The 25,238-nt window shown below is 43.7% G+C and overlaps 1 protein-coding gene across 1 annotated transcript; it reads right to left on the reverse strand.

Annotated features, from left to right (window-relative positions):
* Nucleotides 1-1,221: 1,221 nt before the first annotated feature.
* Nucleotides 1,222-23,736, reverse strand: PPID (peptidylprolyl isomerase D). The gene is made up of 10 exons (XM_073605845.1): nt 23,553-23,736; nt 18,328-18,468; nt 18,103-18,209; nt 16,867-17,055; nt 15,133-15,255; nt 8,915-9,021; nt 7,296-7,437; nt 5,770-5,856; nt 5,650-5,692; nt 1,222-1,757 (listed from the first exon to the last, which is right to left on the reverse strand). The coding sequence occupies exons 1-10, from the start codon at nt 23,635-23,637 to the stop codon at nt 1,669-1,671; spliced, it is 1,113 nt and encodes a 370-aa protein (XP_073461946.1). The 5' UTR covers nt 23,638-23,736; the 3' UTR covers nt 1,222-1,668.
* Between the last annotated feature and the right edge of the window lie 1,502 nt (nt 23,737-25,238).

A 25,238-nucleotide genomic window follows, 5' to 3' on the forward strand; every position in this document is an offset into this window, starting at 1 on the left:
AGAACATGTCAGCGGCCGGTGCAGGAGCTCCTGGACAGCACATCTCTATGGTTCCACTTTAAAAGTGGGTGCAGGATAAAGAGTCATTTATGTGCTGAAAAGTGCATTGTTGTGGCAAGTATATTTCCTAGCTTTGATACAGTAGAGAATGGTTAAAACCCCAAATCAGGTGATTGTGTGCTGTCTGTGTCCTGCTGTTGCGGTTTCCTATCACTTTCTGTCATATACACACACACACACACACACACACACAATAAAAAGGCAATCTATCTAAAGTGAGGGAGGAATTTTCATCTTGGATAGGGCACTGGAACATTTGTCTCAGGCGATGATTTTTTTTTTTTCTCCTAAGTTCTTGCTCTGGTGACAACACTAAAATTTTGGATCCCCCCCCATTTTAGAAACTATAAAAATGGTCACTAGGACCCAAAAAAAAAATTAGGATGGGGGGGTTAGGGGATCTTCTGCGCTGAGCTCACCCACTCTTTCTATATCGATATCCTTCTATTGATTTTTTTTTTTTTTTTTCTCCACGACACTTGCACTTAAACGCCAGATACAGCCCTAGAGCCACCCAATCATTTATCAGAAGGCTCTTAAAGTCAGTACCAAGCTTGCTGGATTTAGCCCCTGGTCACACCAAATCCAACTTTGAAATTGCACGAATTTAAAGCCGCAAGTCAGTGCGACTTGACTGACATCTGTGCAATTTCATGCACAGATGTCTATGCAAGTCGCACCTAAAATCTGCAAAAATAGTGCAGGAACTTTTTTTTAAGTCAGTGCAGCACTGCAAAGTCAGCGTCACACCAATTTTAAACAGTTCCATCGCCGACAATAGGGTGCGACTTATGCGATTTGGATCTGTCAAATCGCACCAGTGTGACCGGGGTGATTAACCGCTTGTATACCATGACGTTAATAAACATACCTTGATAGACAAATGGATAAACATTGTTAGGCCCTACTGCAAGTCATGCAGGATAAGTCTAAATGCTGTAGTTGTAGTACGCAGTCCCCTGCTAAACACAAATACCAGTTTTTACACAGATCCCCATTTAACCAAAGGGGTTAATAAGTATATTAACCACTATAAAATGTACTGCTGTTATTTCAGGTGTAAACCCTTTTCCTTGATATCCCTTTGAAACATCGATAAGCTGAAACTCGGTCATGTTAAATCTGGCACACTCAGGGGTAAAAAAAAAAAAAAAAAAACCATACAGCAGTAACAGTCTTTATTAGGAACGACAGTAACAGGTTTAATCTTTACTCAAGTTTATGAGCAAAAATCACATTATGCTATTAACACAGAACTGCTGTTGCCCTCTAAAAAGGTGCACATTAAAACAATAAGCCTCGCTCCTTCACTGTCACACAAAATAATAAAGACTAGTAAGCAATACTAACAGAAGCCAAAATCACAAATTAAATGGTACACTGCACATATCACTTTTTGCATAGTTCATGCAGTGTCACAAAAGAAAAACATTAAAAGATGGCCAAAAAATGTAAACCGTCAATAACACTTAGGTGAAACATCACACCTGTGTTGAAAACCTATGAAAAAGTTTTTGGTTTAATATCACAGGGTATAGCCTCATACAGCTCTTTTGCACCCAGATACCATAGATTTCAGAACACTGCATGCCCGGTTTATTAACATATTTATGCAAACATTTTTGCATAGACAGCTCTTTCTTTTTCCTTCTGTTCTTTGATTCTGTGCTTGACCCGAAGAATTTCACTGCCGATAGCTGCAAGAACAGAGATCAAATGAAAGGACAGAACATACTGTGGCAGTAGGAAAACGATGACAGCAATCCATCATCTATAGCAACATTTCCCAATAAGTCAGAGACCAAAATTACATTATATACTTGGCAACATATCAAAACCTGCTCAGAGTTCCAAATGGTTTGCCCTACATAAAAGCAGAATCATACTACCACAAACATGGGATTAAACTATTATTGTGTGGCACGGAGACAAGGTTTTACAGTATAAAAATGCAAAGTGTATATATATATATATATATATATATATATATATATATATATATATATATATATATATATATATATATATATTTTTTTTTTTTTTTTTTTTTTGCTCGCTGTGTCCTCATTAGGGAAATTCACTATTTCTCCTTTTTACAGTTATCAGCAAGAGTGAAAGCAAATCCCAAACTTGGGATGAAGACACCAGCTCTGGTGACCACCAGGATTCCCTCAATTTGGAGGATTCCCCCTCACTTCCTGTTTTGGCTAAAGTGAAGGGAAATCTCCCCAATAGGACAAATAAGCAAAGAAATAAACTGGCAGGGATCATTAGCCTCCCTTACTTTAACCAAAATGAGAAAAATGTTTTGCCTTTAGTTCTACTTTAAAGCCTAGCTCCAGGTTTACTTTCACTTTAACCACTTCAATACAGGGCACTTATACATCTTCCTGCCCAGACCAATTGTCAGCTTTCAGCGCTGTCGCAATTTGAATGACAATTGCGCGGTCATGCTACACTGTACCCAAACTAAATTTTTATCATATTGTTCCCACAAATAGAGCTTTCTTTTGGTGGTATTTGATAGAGCTGCACGATTCTGGCTAAAATGAGAATCACAATTTTTTTGCTTAGAGGATAGATCACGATTCTCCCACGATTCTCTCGGCGTAACATCATCTTTCACATTAAAACAAAAAAAAAAAATGCGCTAACTTTACTGTTTCTTTTTTTTTTATTTATTGAAGTGTATTTTTTCCCAAAAAATTGCATTTGAAAGACCGCTGGGCAAATACAGTGCGACATAAAATATTGCAGCAATTGCCATTTTATTCCATATTATAAAATATTAGAATATATATATATATATATATATATATATATTTTATCTCTAATGTTTGGGGGTTCCAAGTAATTTTTTTTTAGCAAAAAATATTGATTTTAACTTAAGAAAGAAGTGTCAGAAAAAGATTTAGACTTTAAGTGGTTAAACTTCCTGCATTTACACGTTGTTTAAAGCTTGGCAGATTGCCCAGGTTATTTGTTTACACAGAGAAGTTCTATCCCTTTGATCTAAGAAGGAAGTTAGATACAATGTTTCAAGTTCTAAACTTGGCAGAATGCCTGGATGTTTTTTTTTGACAGCTGAGTGAGCAGATAATCTCTCCACTTGTTTATATGAAAGAATAGTCAAACTCAGCAGGAGAGATCGTCAGGGGAGGTGAATCGAGATCACGATTTTTTAACGATTAATTGTGCAGCTCTAGTATTTGATCACCTCCAGGATTTTTTTTTTCTGCTAAACAAATAAAAAAAAAAAAAGACCTACAATTTTGAAAAAAAAAAAAAAGTTTTTTTTTTGTTTCAGTTACAAAACTTTGTAAATAAGTAGGTCTTTTTTTTTGTTTCAGTTAAAAAACTTTGTAAATAAGTAAGTTTTCTCCTTCACTGATAAGGCGGCACTGATGGGTGCCAATATGTGGCACTGATGGGTACACATAGGCACGGATGGGCACCGATAGGCGGCACGGATGTACTATAATGTATAGTATTAATGGATGCCAATCAGTGCCAAATAATGCCTGCCAGTCATGCCCATTGTGACCACTGATTGGAATCCCTGGTGGTTCGGGGTGGCATACCTGGTGGTGACATCCCTGGTGGTCCAGTGTGGGCATCCTCCGTGGGGCTGCGCTGATAATCGATCAGCACAGACAGCCCTCTGTCAGAGGAGCAGCTGATCGGCTCTCCTCTACTCGCGTCTGATAGACGCAAGTGAGGAAAAACCAATCAACTGGTCTTCCTGTTTACATTGTGATCAGTCGTGATTGGACACGGCTAATCACGTGGTAAAGAGAAGTCCGTCTAAATGGAGTTGCGGTGTGACACACTGCAACAACGATCGCTGCGAAGCGCGCCCTGGGGGCGCGCAGCGGCTTAATATCCTGAAGACGTCATGTGACGTCCAGTCAGGATATTGAAACCACTTTGCCGCCGTCACTTTGTTATATGACGGGCGGCAAGCAGTTAAATAGTTAACTTGGGAGAAGGTGACCCAAACAAACAAGTATCCCTACAAATTCATGCACCCGCTGTTAGCGCTGTATAAACTGTACGTATGGAGTGAATACAAGGTTTCCTCTGATTGGCAGAGATCATGACATCATCCACCTACATCTCCAATCAGAGGAAGCCTTGTATTTTCCTGTGAATGATTGACTAGATAAATAGCTACATCATTTAGCAAAGAAAACAGATCATTGGCCCAAAGGAACGGTTTAAAGTGAAAGGTTGATGTAGCAATTCCCTTTACAGCCAGCCCTAGGAAATGGTACTTAAACTAGCTGCAGTAGTCAACATACCCTAGGTGTGTCTACTCCATTCTACTCCAGCTTGTCAGGTGCCCCAAAACCTGTGCAGCAAGCAGATGTCAACTGCCAAAACACCTGGACTTCATGCTAATGGGCTAAAAAGGCCCAAAGTCTGGTATACCTCCTAACGCTGGTTTATACCGTGACTGGTTCCCTTTAAAAACCACTGACTACAGTTACAGTTGTCTTTGTAGTTCAGCCCCTGCTAGTGCCTTTCTGCCCCTCCTATCCTCCCCCTAGGCCTGGAGTTCTGCTTTAACCACTTGCTTACTGGGCACTTAAACCCCCCTCCTGTCCAGACCAATTTTCAGCTTTTAGCGCTGTCGCACTTTGAATGACAATTAAGCGGTCATACAACACTGTACTCAAATGAAATTTTTATCATTTTTTTCCCCACAAATAGAGCTTTCTTTTGGTGGTATTTGATCACCTCTGCGGTTTTTATTTTTTGTTAAAAAAAAAACTGAAAAAGACCGACTTTTTTTTTTTTTTTTTTTTTAAAGTTTTTTTTTTTATATTTTGTTATAAAATTTTGCAAACAGATAATTTTTTTCCTTCACTGATGTACGCTGATGAGGCGGCAATAATGGGCACCGATTGCTTACACTGATGGAAGCACTGCTAGGTGGCACTGATAGGTGGCACTGACAGGCACAGATGAGGCATATGTGCCTCCCTTCCTCTTCAGGACCGATGTCCCTTTAACACAAGCTGGTGATCGGCTTTTTTTTTTCTTTTCACGCTGTCAGCGTGAGGAAAAAAAAAAAATAGATTACCGAGCTTTTGTTTACATCATGTGATCAGCTGTCATTCGCTGACAGCTGATCACAAGGCAAGGGGCCGGGATCGGCCCCTTACTCGGATCTGTGTTCATCTGAGTCTCTGTGACTCGGTGATCACAGCACACGCACTGCGCGCCCTGCAGGGTGCGTGCACAGGGGAGGACGCCCTATGACGGTCTCCCGGAAATTGAGGTCCGCGCTGTGGCCGTCATTCGGCTATGGCCCACTGAAATTTTTTTTAAAGGGTGTAACAGTGGAAAATGCACCAGTTATGTACAGTTTTAAATACAATAAATCACACAGGACATGACTTCCTAGTAGCTCAGCATATAGACAATGTTGCCACTGAAAATTGTGTATGCAATTACCTAGATCAGGCAAAATCAACACCCAAACTAAACCAACCTCAATTGGTTTGGCTAACAATTACATAAGGTTCTCCATTTAGTGTTAGTTCTACACACACACTGACAAAGTAAAAGGAAAACTAAATATACCTTTATCCTCTGGGGTCAACTCATGTGCCTTTTTAAGATCCTCCTACAACAGAACAGGAATCAGTCATCACACCTTTCACAGGAAATGCACTGTAAACCTACAGATAACAAAGTACTTACCAGTGCTTGTTCATAGTCTTTCAATCCCTGCCAACCTTGGGCTCGTCTGTAAAGTGCCTTTGTGTTAGAGGGATCTATTTCAAGAGCCTTGAGGGGAAAAAAAAAAAAAAAAAACACAAAATGTAACATGCAAAAGGTATTTTTCTCTAAAACAGTAACTGCAGGTTCTTTCCATGCAGACAATAATTGATAGTACAGGACAATGGAGAAGTAACGTGCTGATCTTCATTACAGCTGCTGTGGAGTCCGTAGTGGGATGACCACAGATTACAGGGATGTAGGATGTTTGTTATAGGATAATTTAGCATCTCACTAATAGTGTCTGGGTATTATAGGCTAATTTTTTTTGTGTTTTTTCCCCAAAAAAAGTGACTGTACCTATGTAATAAAGCATGGTGTGAGAAATCCAGGGAGCCACTGCACTTAAAATAAGGGACTATGGTTTTAGATTGGTGGAACATTTTCCATGCTCTTTTAAATGCACATATTGACTCAATAGAAGCTGGTCAGCTTCTAAATAATACATTGCAAGGAGAGGGGCTTCCATCATGACAAATATGGAGTGTGGTGGTCCCATCCCTATATAATAAATAGTTGAACAAAAAATCCCCCTAGGATTGGGACTTTAACAGACCACCAGACCCATTCAAGTAAAAAATATTGTTTTAATGATCTACTTAAAAAAAGACGTGAAAGTGTCTATTATACAGTATATTAAAAAAACAGAAAAAGAAAATCAAACAAAAATCATTCCATACAGCATGGAGGCATAGTCAAGAACAGAGAAAAAAAACTACAGGACTACAATCGTTAGTGTGCTCTCATGGGGGTGATGTACCCCGATACCCGACGCGTTTCCGGTAGCTCTGGTACCTTCATCAGGGATTTTGAGAGTTGAAAATAATGTATACATGTATAGATTCTCTAGGAATTACCTTATGTTCATGTAGCACTCATGGCCCCTCAGATCAAAAGTTATATGTTCATTTGTGCCAGACCAACAAAATAAGGATAGTGTATATGTTGAAAGAATAATGTCAGATCGGGTAATAGACGAGCCAGCTAGAGGAAAAACCATTCAAGGAAACCTGTTATGCATCGGCTGCATGCCGGAAGGAACAATATCCTGGAACAGTCCCATCATGGTTGGCTCAGTGCCAAAACCTTCTAATATGGAGATCTCACAAGGGGGTGAGTGGCTCTGTGGGTGCTAGCACATCTATTGATGTATTGATTTGATTTTCTGATTTTTTAATATACTGTATAATATAGACGCTTTCACGTCTTTTTTAAGTAGATCAATAAAACAATATTTTTTACTTGAATGGGTCTGGTGGTCTGTTAAAGTCCCAATCCTAGGGGGATTTTTTGCAAAATAATACATTTGTCACCTTTGTAATAAATGATTGGCAGTCCCATAGTTTAGAAAAGACTAATTGAACCGTATCAAAGAGTTTGAATTCAAACAGTTCAGTAAACAAGGCTTTCCCAGGATAGTTTGTGTAATGCTGTTATAATTAAAATACCTCATTGCAGCTCTCGACTGCAGCTCTGAAGTCAGACATTTTCAGCTTACAAGCTCCAATATTCAGATTACAGCTTACAGCAATAGGATTTAACTTTGAAATGTTGTCATCTCCGGTGACATCTTTACAGCTCTCTACATATCTAGAAAATATTAAAATGGAAATTGGACATTAAAAATGACAGTTTGCAATTATGCCATAAAAAGTGTCTAAAGTAAACCGGAGGATATCTGTGGTGCTAGTAAGTGCTTTCATTCACGTTCAGAGTGTTTATGTGCCCAGGGAGCCCCTAGGTCCCGACTGAACACTGTACTGAGAAGACCTATATAATGGACACATGCACCTAGGTTTTTCTTTTTTAAATTGACTTACAACTTAGGCCGGGTTCACATTTATGAGAATTGGATGCGGGTTTCCCCCCATCCAATACGCATGACAGGAGACTGTGACTGGCACTTAATAGAGCCAGTTCACACAGCTCCGGGGCAGCCGTGGTCCGCATTGGAAAAGGGTCCTTTGCGTCTCTGGTTCAGTTTCAGGTGCGAATTTAGGCAAAAATTTGGACCAGATTCGCACTTGAATCGCTGTACAACGCATGAGACCCGCGGCCACATCAGTGTGAACCCAGCCTTAAAAAGGATAAGTTCACCTTTCTGAACATATTACACCCATATTTAGGGTGTAATATGTAACACATTCAGCATCAGACCCCTCTGTCCCCACCCCCCTCTTTGTGGCAGCAAGCTGGGGATCTTCTCCCCGTACTCGCTGTCACAATTCAAAGAGCGTGGCAGTGTGGGGGTCCCCCCAAATGGGCGCGTCATTGATTCACAGATCCCTATGAATCAATAAACTACAAGCACTGACAGGCTTTGTGGCTGTCAGCTTGTAGTTCTCAATGAACTACCACAGTGCTGTGGATTCTACCTGGCCGTATGATGTATGGGGCAGGCAGCTCACACTGACAGTCTGCAGGAGACCTGCATGGCATCAGATATCTGAATGCTGGTGCAGTGCTTTCCAGGCTTGAAATTTAAAAAAATAAATAAATAAATAAATAAATAATAAAATAGTAAAATGCACATTTTTTTTAAACTGCAAATAAATGCATTTAATAAAAAAATAAACTTATCCTTTAAAACTAAAAGTTTTTAAAATACTTATTTTTTCTTATTGTGGTCAAACACTCAATATATGGAAAATGGCAAGGGAATTAATACTTATGCTGGGTGCTATGTAGAATTTGATACCCAGCCCCACCAACCAAAACACCAACACCAGAGTTCTGATTTCAAGCCAGTGAAAGAACCTCCACAATGCTAGATCCAAGATGCAGGGAACTATATGTATATATAGTACTTACCCAAACAGGCTGCACTAGCTTACTGCAGAAACATAAGTGTTTAAACACAAGCTATTCTAGTGCTTGAGATATGGGGCAACTGCCAGGATGGCAGTTCTATTTAGACTCAGAACTGGATGCTTGAACACTATGGGGAGTAAAATAATGATTACAAAAATCTGCCAATTACACCCAAGATAGTCATTACAAATTAGAAGGATGCATTAAATATCCTGGTAAGCAGTAAGAGCACTTTTTTTTGCATATCACAACATACCTTAGAGCTTTATTATATTTCTTTACTGCCATCTCCCAGTTCTGAGACTTGAATAAATTATTCCCAATGTTCTTCACATCCTCTGCAATACTGACAATTTTTTCAACCTGTTAAGCAGAGAAAGTAGAATACATTTTCTAAGTAGAGCTGCATAATTAATCGTTATCACAATTTTTTTTTCCCCCTTGTGATCTTAAAGTATTTTCCCTATGCTTTCTATGCAGAGAATTCTCTCTGCTCTGCTGAAGCTGACAGCCATCAAAAGAAAGGAAATGGGAAAAAAAAAAAAAAAAAAAAAAAAAAAAAACGAAACCAGGCAGTCTGCCAAATTTCACAACATTCTTTAACAGTGGAAGTATAAACATTGTAACATTTGACCTTCAGATCAAAGCAATACACTTTGATGTGTAAAATGAGGAAAGTTAAACCACTTAAACACTAAACCTTTTTCTGATATTTGTTGGATGCAAGTTAAAATCATTTTTTTTTGCTAGAAAATTCAAGTTAGACTTACAGGTAACTTGTTTTCCATGAGTCTCATCTCAGGACAGCACCTAAGAGAGTGGCTCCTCCCACTTGTCGACAGGAAACACACCTCCACCAAATTTTAAAAGGAGGCTGTAGTAGTAGTAGTAGTAGTAGGAAAGAACCTCCGGCCCAAGCTGGAACACATAATCAGAATATGGTTAGTCACAGCATAAAATAAAACAATAAGAGCGGGTTGTTGCTATCCTGAAAGACTCCTAGAAAACAAGTTACCGGTAAGTCTAACTTGAATTTTCCCTAAACGTCTTTCAGGACAGCACCTGAGAGGATAAACGAGACTTACCAACTAGGGAGGGACCACAGCCTGCAGGACCTTTCTGCCAAAAGCCTGATCATTTGCTGAAAGAAGATCCAGTCTGTAATGACGGACAAACATTAAGTAACTTGACCACATAGCCGCCTTATAAATTTGATCTGGGGTGGCATCAGATTTTTCTGCCCATGTAGTGGCCTGAGCCCTGGTAGAATGTGCTCGAATTCCCGACAGGGGAGATGGCCCCGACTGAGAGTAGGCTGCCAGAACAGCGGATTTAAGCCAAAAGGGTTTGAGCAAAAGGTTGGTAGGATGATCTCCTATGACCTGTTGTGAACTGACGCTACTTTTGGTAAAAACCCCGGATCTGTTTTAAGTATAATCCTATCTGGGTAGATGGGTAATAAAGGTTCTTCAACCGATAGGGCGTGCAGTTCACCAATTCTCCTTGCCGATGTGATTGCAACTAGAAATTAAGTCTTAATGGTTACATTCCTTAGAGATATTGCATGTAACGTTTCAAAAAAGGTTCCTTTGTGAGGGTTGTAGGACCACTGATAAATCCCATTTGGGAAAATGCTTAGTTGGAGCTGGTCTAGATCTAGTAAGTTGCTTAAAAAAATCTTGTCACCAAGGGCTCAGAAAAGACTGGTCTCTCCAAAAAAAACTCCTAATGCGGCCACTTGCATCTTAAGTGTGCTGACTGCAAGGCCTTTGTCTGTGCCATTTTGTCGGAATTCCAATACCGACACCAAATTTTCTACAGTTCTATTTCTCGAACGACACAAGAAGTTGTAGACCTTCCAATATTTAGCATAAATGCTTCTAGTTACTGTCTTTCTACTGGAAAGTAAAGTGGTTACTAAGGGTCCGGACAGACCTTTGTCCCTTAACAATGTCTCCTCAGATACCAGGTGGTGAAGCTTAGACTGGCCACATTCGGGTGATGTATTGGACCCTGCAGAAGTAAATCTTGTCAGAGAGGTAGCTGCCAAAATGGTTTGACTGCCATCTGCATAAGGGTAGTAAACAAAGCTCTTTTTGGCCAGAATGGAGTAATCAGGTTTACAGACACCTTTTCAGTTTGTATTTTCCTCAATACTAACAGAATTAGCTGGAACGGGGGAAATGCGTAAATCAGGTGAAAGTTCCAAGAATGTGCTAAGGCAGCTATCCCCTGAGAAGTGTTTCGGTGAAAAGAAAAGCGGGAGCTCTGCATTTTCTTCTGACGTAAACAGGTCCACTTGTGGATGGCCCCAGGCTCTGGTGACCATTGCAAAAATTTCTGGATTCAAGCTCCATTCTGCCTCCTGAATCAGTCTCCTGCTCAGAAAATCTGCCACTACGTTTAGTGTGCCTTTGAGGGGGACTGCAGATAAGGACAGCAAAATGATTTTCCGCCCACTCTAGGATGCCAGCAACTGAAGAGTTTTGCCTCTTGTGCCTCCCTGCTTGTTCAGGTAGGGTATGGAAGTGGCCTCGTCTGATAGAATCTGGACATGGAAACCTTGGAGGATTGGAGAGAAGGCATGCAATGCTAAGGAGACTGCTCTTAGTTCCCTCCAATTTGAGGACCTTTTTGCCTCGGACCGGGACCATTCTCCCTGTGCTAAGTTCTGATCCAAGTGGGCCCCCCATCTGCACACGCAGGCATCCATCTTCACCACTTTTTCTATAGGGAATGACCATAGTAGGCCTTTTGACAGAATTGCCTGATTTCTCCACCACCAAAGCAATCGTTTGACTCTGGTGGGAATCTTTACCTTTGCGTCCAAAGATGTCCTGTGGTTCCATGCCTTTAGGAGGAAACTCTGAATAGGTCTGAAATGTAGCCTTGCCCACTGAATGGATGGCATAGTGGAGGTTAAAGTTCCTAGGGCCGACATAACCCTTCTGACTGACATTTCCTGATTTGTCTGTAGCATAGCTATGATATTTTGGACTTCAATTTTTTTCTCTTCTGGAAGAAAAATTCTTTGCTCCACTAAGCTTATTTGGTACCCCAGAAATTGTACTTGTTGAGCCGGATTGAAGTTTCACTTCTGAACATTCACAATCCAACCCAAGGTTAAATGACTGCGGGCCTTGCGCAGGTCTTCTAACAATTTCTCCCTCGAAGGGGCAAAGAATAGCAGGTAGTCCAGGTACGGTATTGCTGCGACCCCTTGAAGGCGGAGAGGTTCAAGGGCTTCTGCCATCACCTTTGTAAAAATTTGCGGGGCAGAAGAAAGGCCGAAGGGAAGGGCCTTGACTTGCATATGTAGCACCTCGTTCCATGTTTATCGCCATCCTTAGGAATCTCTGAGAGTGAGGGGCTATAGGGATGTGCAGATAGGCATCTCTTAGGTCGATCGATGCCATGAAGCACTCCTTGGTCAATAGGTTTTTCTGACCATGAAGATAGTGTCCATACGAAACCTCTTGTATAGGACTGATCCGTTTAGTGGTTTTAAGTTGAGGATTAATCGAAAACTTCAGTTTTTTTTTTTTTCCGTTAAATCAGAAATATATGGGAATAGAATCCCTGATAACGTTCCTCCAGTGGTACCCGAGTCACAAACCCTTATTGCCTCAGATCCTTTAACAGGTTCTTCATAGCCAGGCCCTTTATTGCATCTCTTGGTAGGCTTTTTACAAAGTACCTTTCTGGGGGGTGATCCGAAAATTCTATTTTGTAACCTTGGGAGAGCATGCTCAGAATATACTGGTTTTCTGTCATGCTTGCCCAATAGGGGAGAAGATTTTGAAGCCTTCTTCCCACTTGTAACAGGCTGTCATTGCGTTTGCTGGCTAACGCAGGAGGATGGAAAAGGACATTTCCTTTGTCTTTCCCCTCTGCCCTGATTTTTCTTTTTCGCTTGGAGGTTTGTTACTTTGTTCCCGAGTCCTTAAAAAACATTTGACCGGCTTTCTTTCTTCTTGACAGGAAAGGACTTCTTTTTATCTGCAGTTCACTCAAGAACTGAATCCAAATCAGGGCCGAACAACAAGTCCCCTAAGAATGGGACCCCACATAGCTTGTTTTTGGATGCTGCATCTCCCGGACAGGTTTTTAACCACAGCGCCCTTCTAACTGAGTTAGTTAGGGCTGCGGCTTTTGCTGTCATCCTAATAGATTCTGCTGATGCGTCAAACATAAGCTACAGCTGCTGACAAAGTCGTAAAGGAATCGAGAATTTCTTGTGCGATTATAATGAGCTTTAAGCTGATGCACCCAAATATTCCATATTCCTAGAGACACCAGTAGTCGCCATTGCTGGTTTGAGGTTGCCCATGATGGATTGCCAAGCCCTCTTAAGCTGTTGATCCATCTTTTTATCCATGGGGTCCTTTAAATCCCCATGTCCTCAAATGCCAGATCAGTTGATCTTGAAATCTGAGAAAAGGCTGCATCTAGTTTTGGAACTTTATTCTAAAGTGCCGCTGCATCTTCATCGAATGGGAACCTCCTTTTATGGGCCCTTGGGAAGAAAGGCTTTCTTTCTGTTTCAGCCCATTCTTTCTTATTTGTCTCAGTCATTACTGCATGGACTGAAAAAGTAAGATTTTTGGGCACACCAAGTCTTGCGTACATCCTGTCATGCAAAGACGATTATTTTCGCTCTTCCTCCAAGCCCAAGGTAGCATAAATTGCCCTTAGTAGGCAGTCTACTTGCTCCAAAGACTTTATATTTAGAAAGTGCATTTTCCACCTTGTCGTCCTCCGCGGACTCTTCCTTAGAATGTGAGGGGGAATGTCCTTCCTGGTTATGAGGACCTACTTCAGCCTCCAGTGCCAGGACTAACAGTGAGCTCTGAGAGGATTGTGAGGTGGACAACTGACTTAAGGATGGATTTGTGAGCGAAGTTCGAAAAGTATGAATGGTGGCATCCAGTTCCTTTTTGACTGATGCAATCAAACTGTTGCATGCGGAAGAAGCCTCCTTCCTTAACTAAAGAGTTAATGTATGCTTGACAGTGTCTTTTTCCAGCCTTCAGGTAGTTTTATTTTGCATGAAGGGCATTTTCTTTTAACCCCCAGGTCAGAGCTCTTGGCCTGCATGACAAGGGAAAAAAGGAACAGAAAAACAAAACCATCCTAGCGAGTCAGCCTGAACTCTTCCAATATGGTCACCACAGGTGCACAGTGAGAAAACAAAGTCTCCTGTGCCCATACAGGCCATACTACCAGGGGGAAACCAAACTCAAATTCCACTGATGAGATAAAGGGAGAGAGAGAGACCTCAAAGTAACTTAGAGCAGAGCACCCATCTGCCCCTTAACTGGGTCTTGCTGATGCCTGTCCCACTTGCTGCGGTTCCCAAATCCATCCTGGTACTGCAGCACGATGCATGTGGCTAAACGCTGGTTGTGGACTCCATTAGCGCCTCTGCGTCAGACCGGAACTGGAAATTTAGGCACCAGACCCGTTTCTCCCTCCTCCCCCTGGAAATTACGCCATGCGCCCGCTCCTAGGATGCCGCCCCACTTCCTGGTACCCCACTTCCTGGTACCTCACTTCTGGCACCTCACTTCCGGCAGATGCAGTCCTCTGGCTGCCCATCCCAAGATGGCGTCGGCATTCAGAAAAGCGACCTGAAAAAAAAAAAAAAAAAAAAAAAAAAAAAAAAAAAAAAGGGATGTCCGCCATCACTCGCCGTTGCCTGGAAGCGGCAACCCTTAGAGCAATCACAGCTCTCCCCAAGCACTGACGAGGGAGAAGGAGCCTATCCAACAGATTCTGCATCACCCTGTCACCCTGTCGAAATGGGAGGAACTTTCTCTCTGAGGCAGGGAAAGGAAAAAAAAAAAAAAAAAAAAATGGTGGAGCAGGGAGCCTGGCCTCTCAGGACAGCACCTTGAGAGCTCCCGACTCCCCACTAAGTGTTCCCTACCGGAGGAAACACAAAAACTGGCAACATGTGGGAAGGAGCCTCCTTTTAAAGTTTGGTGGAGGTGTGTTTCCTGTCGACAAGTGGGAGGAACCACTCTCTCAGCTGTTCTAAAAGACGTTTAGGGAAAATTACTTAGGACCCCCAAACATTATATTTTTTTTTTAGTAGAGACCCTAGAGAATAAAATGGTGGTTGTTGCAATATTTTATATCGCACTGCATTTGCACAGCAGTCTTTTAAATGCATTTTTTGGGGAAAAATTAATGAATTAAAAAAAAAAAAAACAGTAAAGTTACCCCAATTTTTTTTGTATAACGTGAAAGATTTTATGCTGCGAGAATCGTTAACTTTGAGCCAAGCAAAAAAAAAATTAATAAATAAAAAATAAAGGGAATCTCATTTTGGCCAGAATTGTGCAGCTCTAATTCTAAGCAAACTGTAAGCCACATGTACATAATATGTAGTGCTTTCCCATCTACATATATGGGTCTTTTCCAGACAAATACTTTTTATAAGAGATTTAGTTAATTGTATAAATTACATACATCATTTAGTTCGACATCAGAGTCCTCCGGGAAGTCAGGATGAATGTCACCAGAGCCATCTGGAGGAGCCACAACCACTTCATCTCCATCTCTGAACTCTCCACACTCTGCTATTACACACGGCTGGACAAAAAAAAAAACAAAACAAAAACAGACTAGGATTAGGTAAAAGCCACAATTTCTTCTATATCAAAACCTGCCAATTATAGATAGCATAATGTAGCAACTACAGTTATACTGGATCACCACTAAAAAAAAAAGTAGACTTTAGTAATGACAGAATAAATGTAAAGGTTAACGCTTATAATCTTTACATAGAGCAGTGGTTCTCAACTGCTGTCCTCGGGACCCATTAACATGCCAGATTTTATGTATTACCTTGGGGGAGATGCAGACTAGAATACTGCAATCACTGAGCAGCAAATGATATCACCTGTGATGCATTTCAGTTATCTTGCAAACCTGACCTGTTAGTGGGTCCTGAGGACAGGAGCTAAGAACCACTGATGTAGAGGCTCCAATGCCAAGCCACTGGCCATGAAGTCCCTGCAGAAGGATTCTGTGGGACTGACAATCACAGCAGGTCTTCAGCACTGACCACCCTACCATCAGACTGGTTACACGTCCTGGTGCGGACCTGAATAAATGTTCATTTAACTGGTTCAATACAGGGCATTTTCACCCACTTCCTTCCCTGACCACTTTTTAGTTTTCAGCAATGTCGCACTTTAAACGACAATTGCACGGTCGTGCGACGTTGTACCCAAACAAAACTGACTTCCTTTTTTCCCCACAAATAGAGCTTTCTTTTGATGGTATTTGATCACCTCTGCGTTTTTTATTTTTTGCGCTATAAACAAAAAAAGAGCGACAATTTTGAAAAAAAAACACAATATTTTTTGCTATAATAAATATCCCAATTTTTTTTTAACTAATTTTTTTCTCAGTTTCGGCTGATACGTATTCTTCTACATATTTTTTGTAAAAAAAAAAAAAAAAAAATCGCAATAAGCGTATATTGATTGGTTTGCGCAAAAGTTATAGCGTCTACAAAATACGGGATAGATTTATGGCATTTTTTTTTTTTTTTTTTTTACTAGTAATAGCGGCGATCGCGATTTTTTTCGTGACTGCGACATTATGGCGGACACATCGAACACTTTTGACACTTTTTTGGGACCATTCACATTTATACAGCAATCAATGCTATAAAATTGCATTGATTACTGTATAAATGTGACAGGCGGGGAAGGGGATAACCACTAGGGGGAGACGAGGGGTTAAATGTTTCCTAGGGGAGTGATTATAAATGTAGGGGGCGGGGACGTACAAGGGGAGGAGACCGATCAGTGTTCCTCTGTACTGGGAACACAGATCGGTCTCCTCTCAACTGGCAGGACGTGGATCTGTGTGTTTACACACACAGATCCACGGTCCGGCCCGGTTAACGGGCAATCGCGGGTGCCCGGCGGACGGGCACACACACCGGGTCCCGAGTAACGCGGCGGGCACGCGCCCCTAGACGGCCGGGAAGCCCAGGCCGTCATATGATGTCCACCCAGAATGGGAGATCCCATCTGTGGACGTCATTTGACTATGGCCGGGTAGTGAAGGGGTTAAAAAAGGTTACAATTTCCATTCTCACTTTTATCTGATGGTTTTACTGTACGTTCGTATAAACTTTCACTAAAACTGCAAGGTTTATTTTAGAAATGCTTACGGTTGGCAACTTACCTTCTTAGGCAGTTCGCCCTGAAGTTCAACATTTTCCAGCATTTTTACAATGCCATACCCTTTAAGTACTTGGCCAAATACAACATGTTTCCCATCTAAATGAGGTGTTGGCACAGTTATGATGAAGAACTGAGAGCCATTGGTGTTTGGTCCTGCATTAGCCAGACTGAGCAAGCCTTCCCTGTCATGCTGAAGAGAGAAATAAACACAACATACAATTAGAAAAATAATCACCTTGCCAAACATCCCTGACTTCCATTTACCTTGCATTTTTTTTTTTTTTTAAACACCACTAGGAATTAAATTAGTAATCCATATATCTGCAGCGCAACTCACAAGAGGCCCCTGCTCTTGTCTCAAAGTATCCACAGACTTAAATGACATGTGTATTGACAGAATATGGGATCTGTCATTGATTACATCTCCCTGAAGAAAGTAACAGCTGACTGGCTGGAATGCTGATTGTAATGCCTTTAAAGTTTAAGTTCACTTTTGGGAAATAAAAATAAATGCATTTTATTTTTCAGTGATCAGTGATGATCCGCCCCGTGAACACCCGCTTCCTCAGCGGGGATCGCTCCGCCAATCCCCACTGAGCAGGAAGATGACAGGTCCATCACTGCACACTGTGCAGCGACGGACCTGTCAGAGCGCCGCTCTCCCCTATGGGGGATCGGATGATGACGGACCGTAGAGTCCGTCGTCACCCGATCCGATAACGGATGGAAAAGTAGGGTTTTCCTCCGTTACACTTTTCGGATCGGAGCGGGTCGGATGTCAGCGGACAGGTCACCGCTGACATCCGACGCTCCATAGGGATACATGTATGTCCGTTTTTCATCCGAAAACGGAAGGATGAAAAACGGACATACGGACTCCCCGTGTGAAAGAGCCCTTAGGCTCTGTTTACACTTGTGTAATGCCAAAGTTGCAGTTTCCATTGTGACTTTGATGCAACTTTACATTCTCTGGCACTCAAGTCGCACCAAAATAGCACAGTAACCTTTTCAAAGTTGCTGTGACTATGTTGCATATATCCAAATGGGTGCAACATCATCTGAATGTTCATTAAAATAATAACAGCTTTATGTATGAGAAGTTTGGTAAATGGATAAATGTGTTGCTGCCCACAACAACAACTAGAACTAGAGTCGTGTACAATGTAGGTCTACCTACAAGACAAGGCGACTTAAGCGTATATTAATAGAAAAACTGTTTTTGTAATACTGTAGCTACCTTATAATGAAAGTTTTCATCCTCAAACTTCTCTCCGTATATACTTTCACCACCAGTTCCATCTTGATTAGAGAAATCTCCCCCCTGGATCATGAATTTCTTAATAACTAAAAAAAAAACAAAAAAGTTTAAAGAAAAACATAAACACGCTGTTTTTGAGATACAGTAAGCATATATTGATAAAGCATATTTCAATTAATAAATGCTTCCTTTATAAACACTTACCCCTATGGAAAGGACATCCTTTGAAATGCAGAGGCTTTCCTGTTGTCTTCCCTATACCTTTCTCCCCAGTGCACAGAGCGCGGAAGTTCTCAGCTGTTTTAGGGACAACATCTGCAAACAATTCCAGCACAATGCGACCAACTAAAAAAAAAACAAACAAAAAAAGAAAAAAAAACATTATCTATAAATTATGATGGTCATCTAAGAATTATAATGAGCCATAACGCACAGTCAGGAAAACAACAGACTCGTCAACCTCAACATTCTATTTAAAAATATTAAACAATTAGTTCTCAAAATTTCACTAGTCCCTTTATTGCTGATTTCCCCATTTTTTTCTACTTTTCTTACTTTTAGGAGGAGACCATAAACTCCCTTTGCCATATACTACTCTTACTAAGAAATATGTCTTCAAAAAAATACAACTGGCTATCGAAGCCATCACTATTAATTATTTTATTAACTGTTAGAAAAATTGTTTGTTTTTTAGCATCCACATTTCTGATGCCTATTATGGGTTTCTGGCAATAATGCCACAATTTAGATGTGCAACTCACTTTTTCCCCTTTGTTACCATAAGCAAAAGAGAGATAAGGTAACACTACTGATATATGTGTCCAGGTCAGATTTCATGAATGAGGTTTACATCCACTTTAAGGATCCCATTATTCACTCTCCCGTTTCCTCTCAAGGTGTTCTGTGAATGGACAAAGGGGAGATCCTGCCATTCATCCACCCCTCATCTCGCCTATCCCCCCACTTCCCAAAAACTGATCCTGGGAGTGAAGCAAAAAACCTAGACCTACAGGGTTTGGGTCAGGGCTGTCAAAATCAAATTTCACTGTGGTCGGTTGTATCTGGGGGTGCGCTACATATGGCGTGCAGGAGTGTGACGAGCACAGAGTTCAGGGGCACGCTATGTACAGAGTGCAGTTCATGTGGTGCCCAATGCACAGTTCAGGTATGCGCTATGTATAGAGTGTGGGGTTTAGGGATGTTACCTACAGAGTGCAGGGGTGTGCACTGTGTACAGAGTGCAGGGTTTTGGTGTGCTTCCTCACATCTCTCTCCCCTATCCAGCCCAACTATAGTACCTCCCTGTGTAGGTGCCTCTGCCTCGCCAGGAGAATGTTCTCTCTCAGATTCTGAAGATCTGTCCCTGCTGAGCCACGCCATAAGCACTTGCAAGGATTTGTGAGTCCTGGGAGCCACTGAGAGCAAAGGCTTCAGTATTTACAAGTGACAGCAGGGAGTGGGAGCAGAGGGTGAGAGCCGGAATGGTGTTCCACCACATTCTGGCTGCAAGGGCCGGATTCGGCCAGCGGGCCTTGTAATTGACAAATTTGGTATAGGTGATTATTCAACTTAATCCTCCATGCCTGGAAACTGATCCAGTGCTGCTATAGCAGTAGAAAAAAAGTAAGCATAGGCTCAGCCAGTTAGGCACTAACACAGCTTTCTTTCCTGGTAGCTGAACAGAGCTGCACAGAAATGAAGAAAGGCTTCATGTTGCTGGGAAGTTATTCTTCTCCACCAAGACAGCTAAGATTTCAGCTCGCTGAACAAGCAAACATTTACTGAGATATTCACACTCCCCAAAACTTTATGTGACATTGCCCTGTCATCAGTCAGTGCTGAAGCATTGCATGGAGGAAGAGAGAACTTGATATGTTTCACAGTACCTAAAAACCACAAACCGGCTGTTTGTATTGTGGTCAGAACATATTAGCCCTAATCCAACCCTGGCCTGGCTGAGTTCAATCCGTCACAGCAATGCGTGGGGTGGTTTCGGGGGTCAGTACTAGTAACACCGATAAAGTGTGGATGACACCCAACAAGGACCTCACCACTTCTCATCCCAAGTCGTAGCAGCACCCATATGTTGCCTTCATTCAGCCCTCACTGTCCCCCCATTAGTTGCAGCAGCAGTACACCATGCCAGGTAAACACTTGCCAACCAACTGCAGCTCCACTGCTCCACCAATCAGAGCAAGGTGGCTGAAACGTGAGCATTGAAAGTGAGGTACCCATCGCATTTTGCGAGTGGAATTTGAGGGCTGGCGAGGAAGCGCTGCCTGTGCCTGGGAGCGGGGGGGAGCACCTCTGGGAGGCGGATTGAATGGGAGTCCTTTTCCTAGTGATCGCTGAGGGATAGAGAGTGGAGAGCCACCCGGATGATCAGAGCGTGGGGGAACACAGCGACAACAGCTTTCATTTCAATTGCTGTATATTCCCTGCATTTGCTGTCACATACAGCCCCGCCCCCTGGCCGGGAGCTTTGATAGACAGATCACCCGTCTAATCCCAGGACGGGTGATCTATCAAAGTTCTCTGGCCAGGGGGTGGGGCTATATGTGACGGCGAGCAGCGGGAACATATAGCAATTGAATTTAAAGCTCTTATTGCTGTGTTCCCCGAACTCTGATCATCCGGGCGGCTCTCCTGTTCCTCTCCTCCCCTGCAAATCCAGGCTGCAATGGTGGGCACAGGCGAGGCAGCATTGGTTGGCACGGGTGAAGTTTTTAATATTTATAACTTAATTCTGCATAAAACATTTAAGTGTCATTTCATGAGATAATTTATGAGGGCATGTTTATGGGGCAGAAATAGGGGTGGGGCAGTGTTGGAGTTCGGTGGGGCAATTGGTGGCGAGTAACTCTTGAGGCCTGGCTAGTAGCTCTGGACTTGAAATTTTGAGCCCTGTCATAGCTGCAATAACTGAGTGGTTGCTGATCCCACCCAGGTCAGAGTCTCTTTTCCTTTATACTGCCATCTGTGTTACTTGTTTCAGGACTAAAGTTCTGTCCAATGGAGACAAACCATGACATTACCAGGAGAATTGGGTCACTTATCACTGCTGTCTGTGCCTTCTTGTCCTGGAAAGGACCGCCTTCCATTTCTTGTATGGCCAGCAGAGGGATAGGAAGCGAGGGAGAATCTCCCTTATGGAGTCACATACAGAAATAACATGAGATGACCTATGTATATAAAGTTTGTAGAATTCACCTCCATAACATCTCTAAAATTCGCCCCTTTTTAACATATGAAACCACCAAGCTCCTCATTCACTTCCTTGTTATCTCTCGCCTTGACTATTGCAACTCCCTTCTCATTGGCCTGCCTCTCCATAGGCTATCCTCTCTTCAGTCTATCATAATTGCTGCTGCCAGACTTATACACCTTACCAACCGCTCAGTGTCTGCCAACCCTCTCCTCCAATCCCTACACTGGCTCCCAATCACCCAGTAAATTAAATTCAAAATACTAACCACAACATACAAAGCCATTTACAACTCTGCCCCGAGCTACATCACTAATCTTGTCTCCAAATATCACCCAAATCGTCCTCTCCGCTCTTCTCAAGACCTCCTGCTTTCAAGCTCTCATCTCCTCCTCTCATGCTCGTCTCCAGGATTTCTCCAGATCCTCTCCCATCCTCTGGAACTCGCTACCTCCATCTATCCGGCTATCCCCTACTCTTGCTACCTTCAGGCGATCCCTGAAAACTCATCTCTTCAGGAAAGCCTATCACGTCTCTAACTGATCTCCTACCACTTACAACAGCTCATTCCCCACAGTTACAACCTTTTGTACAACCTGCCCCACCCTATTAGATTGTAAGCTCTTCTGAGCAGGGCCCTCTTAATCCTCTTGTATTTTATTGTATTATAACTGTATTGTCTCCCTTTTATATTGTAAAGGGCTGCGTAAACTGTTGGCGCTATATAAATCCTGTATAATAATAATAATAATATATACGAGATAACACTCTTCTGATTCAGGAGCTTGCAATCTAATGATAACAGACTAGTGTAGCCCACGTGCTTTTTATTTCCACAAAGCCCCCCACTCATCATACAATGCAGCATGTCCCTACACTGAGGATCCCACTCATCATACAATGCAGCATGTCCCTACACTGAGGATCCCACTCATCATACAATGCAGCATGTCCCTACACTGAGGATCCCACTCATCATACAATGCAGCATGTCCCTACACTGAGGATCCCACTCATCACACAATGCAGCATGTCCCTACACTGAGGATCCCACTCATCACACAATGCAGCATGTCCCTACACTGAGGATCCCACTCATCATACAATGCAGCATGTCCCTACATTGAGGATCCCACTCATCATACAATGCAGCATGTCCCTACACTGAGGATCCCACTCATCATACAATGCAGCATGTCCCTACACTGAGGATCCCACTCATCATACAATGCAGCATGTCCCTACACTGAGGATCCCACTCATCATACAATGCAGCATGTCCCTACACTGAGGATCCCACTCATCATACAATGCAGCATGTCCCTACACTGAGGATCCCACTCATCACACAATGCAGCATGTCCCTACACTGAGGATCCCACTCATCATACAATGCAGCATGTCCCTACACTGAGGATCCCACTCATCACACAATGCAGCATGTCCCTACACTGAGGATCCCACTCATCACACAATGCAGCATGTCCCTACACTGAGGATCCCACTCATCACACAATGCAGCATGTCCCTACACTGAGGATCCCACTCATCACACAATGCAGCATGTCCCTACACTGAGGATCCCACTCATCATAAAATGCAGCATGTCCCTACACTGAGGATCTCACTCATCACACAATGCAGCATGTCCCTACACTGAGGATCTCACCCATCACACAATGCAGCATGTCCCTACACTGAGGATCTCACCCATCACACAATGCAGCATGTCCCTACACTGAGGATCTCACCCATCACACAATGCAGCATGTCCCTACACTGAGGATCTCACCCATCACACAATGCAGCATGTCCCTACACTGAGGATCTCACCCATCACACAATGCAGCATGTCCCTACACTGAGGATCTCACCCATCACACAATGCAGCATGTCCCTACACTGAGGATCTCACCCATCATACAATGCAGCATGTCCCTACACTGAGGATCTCACCTATCACACAATGCAGCATGTCCCTACACTGAAGATCAGAACAGACACAGCACAATGGAGGGCAGGAAACACACATGGCAGCGTGCAGACTATAGGCTTCACCCTGTGATACCGGCACAAGGACTACAAGTCCCAACCAGTCCCTCGCATAGAGGCCGATGCTGGGCCTGTGTCCCCCACAGTACATCTACAGATTCCCAACATATATCAGGGAGATCCTATTCACTGACTTGTCGGAGTGATGAAGATGGCGCCCATTCATTCTCACCTGGCTCCCCTCCAATATCTATATCAAAGAACACCCGCGGATTGCCGGGGTTGGACGGCCTGTTGCTCGGGCTCGGATTAGACATGTTTCCCGGCGTGCTCCGTACAATATGAGAAGACCGGCTCCAGCACCTGAGCACACTTCCGCTGCGGCCACCGCTCAGCTTCCGGTCCACAGTCCCCGCCCACCCAACCCAGTCAGGATTGTGTGTGTGTGGGGAAGGAGAGGGGACAGTGTGGTTGTGTTTTATGGAGTACTGCCCCGCTACTATTACCTACTGTTTGTTCTTGTCCCCCTCTCCACTATTACCTACTATGTGTCCGTGCCCTCCCCCCACTATTACCTACTATGTATTCCCCCCATTATTACTTACTATATGTCCCCCCCCCACTATTACCTACTATGTGCCCTCCCCACTATTACTATTACCTACTATGTGTGTCCCCCCCCCCCCCCCCCATTATTACCTACTATGTGTCGTCGTCCCCGCCACTATCACCTACTATGTGTTGTTCCCCCCGCCACTATCACCTACTGTGTGTTGTCCCCCCCCCCCCCCCCCCCCCCGCCACTATCACCTACTTTGTGTTGTTCCCCCCCCCCGCCACTATCACCTACTTTGTGTTGTTCCCCCCCCCCCCCCGCCACTATCACCTACTGTGTGTTGTCGTCCCCCCCCCCCCGCCACTATCACCTACTGTGTGTTGTCGTCCCCCCCCCCCCGCCACTATCACCTACTGTGTGTTGTTCCCCCCCCCGCCACTATCACCTACTGTGTGTTGTCCCCCCCCCCGCCACTATCACCTACTGTGTGTTGTCCCCCCCCCCCCCCCGCCACTATCACCTACTGTGTGTTGTTCCCCCCCCGCCACTATCACCTACTGTGTGTTGTCGTCCCCCCCCCCCGCCACTATCACCTACTGTGTGTTGTCGTCCCCCCCCCCCCGCCACTATCACCTACTGTGTGTTGTTCCCCCCCCCGCCACTATCACCTACTGTGTGTTGTCCCCCCCCCCGCCACTATCACCTACTGTGTGTTGTCCCCCCCCCCGCCACTATCACCTACTGTGTGTTGTTCCCCCCCCGCCACTATCACCTACTGTGTGTTGTTCCCCCCCCCCGCCACTATCACCTACTGTGTGTTGTTGTTCCCCCCCCCCCCGCCACTATCACCTACTGTGTGTTGTCCCCCGCCACTATCACCTACTGTGTGTTGTTCCCCCCCTCCCCAGCCACTATCACCTATTGTGTGTTGTCCCCCCCCCCGCCACTATCACCTACTGTGTATTGTCCCCCCCCGCCACTATCACCTACTGTGTGTTGTCCCCCCCCCCCCCGCCACTATCACCTACTGTGTGTTGTCCCCCCCCCCCCCCCGCCACTATCACCTACTTTGTGTTGTTCCCCCCCCCCGCCACTATCACCTACTTTGTGTTGTTCCCCCCCCCCCGCCACTATCACCTACTGTGTGTTGTCGTCCCCCCCCCCCCCGCCACTATCACCTACTGTGTGTTGTCGTCCCCCCCCCCCCGCCACTATCACCTACTGTGTGTTGTTCCCCCCCCCGCCACTATCACCTACTGTGTGTTGTTCCCCCCCCCGCCACTATCACCTACTGTGTGTTGTCCCCCCCCCCCCGCCACTATCACCTACTGTGTGTTGTTCCCCCCCCGCCACTATCACCTA

The sequence above is a fragment of the Aquarana catesbeiana genome, linkage group LG01, assembly GCF_042186555.1.
Source record: "Aquarana catesbeiana isolate 2022-GZ linkage group LG01, ASM4218655v1, whole genome shotgun sequence".
Classification (NCBI taxonomy): Eukaryota; Metazoa; Chordata; class Amphibia; order Anura; family Ranidae; genus Aquarana; species Aquarana catesbeiana.

Coding starts and splice junctions, on each gene's coding strand:
- PPID (XM_073605845.1), bottom strand. CDS start 23,637: ATGTCTAATCCGAGCCCGAGCAACAGGCCGTCCAACCCCGGCAATCCG. Junction 9,022..15,132: donor CTGATGTCGAACTAAATGAT/GTATGTAATTTA, acceptor TCTGCTTAACAG/GTTGAAAAAATTGTCAGTAT. Junction 7,438..8,914: donor AAATATAATAAAGCTCTAAG/GTATGTTGTGAT, acceptor AATATTTTCTAG/ATATGTAGAGAGCTGTAAAG.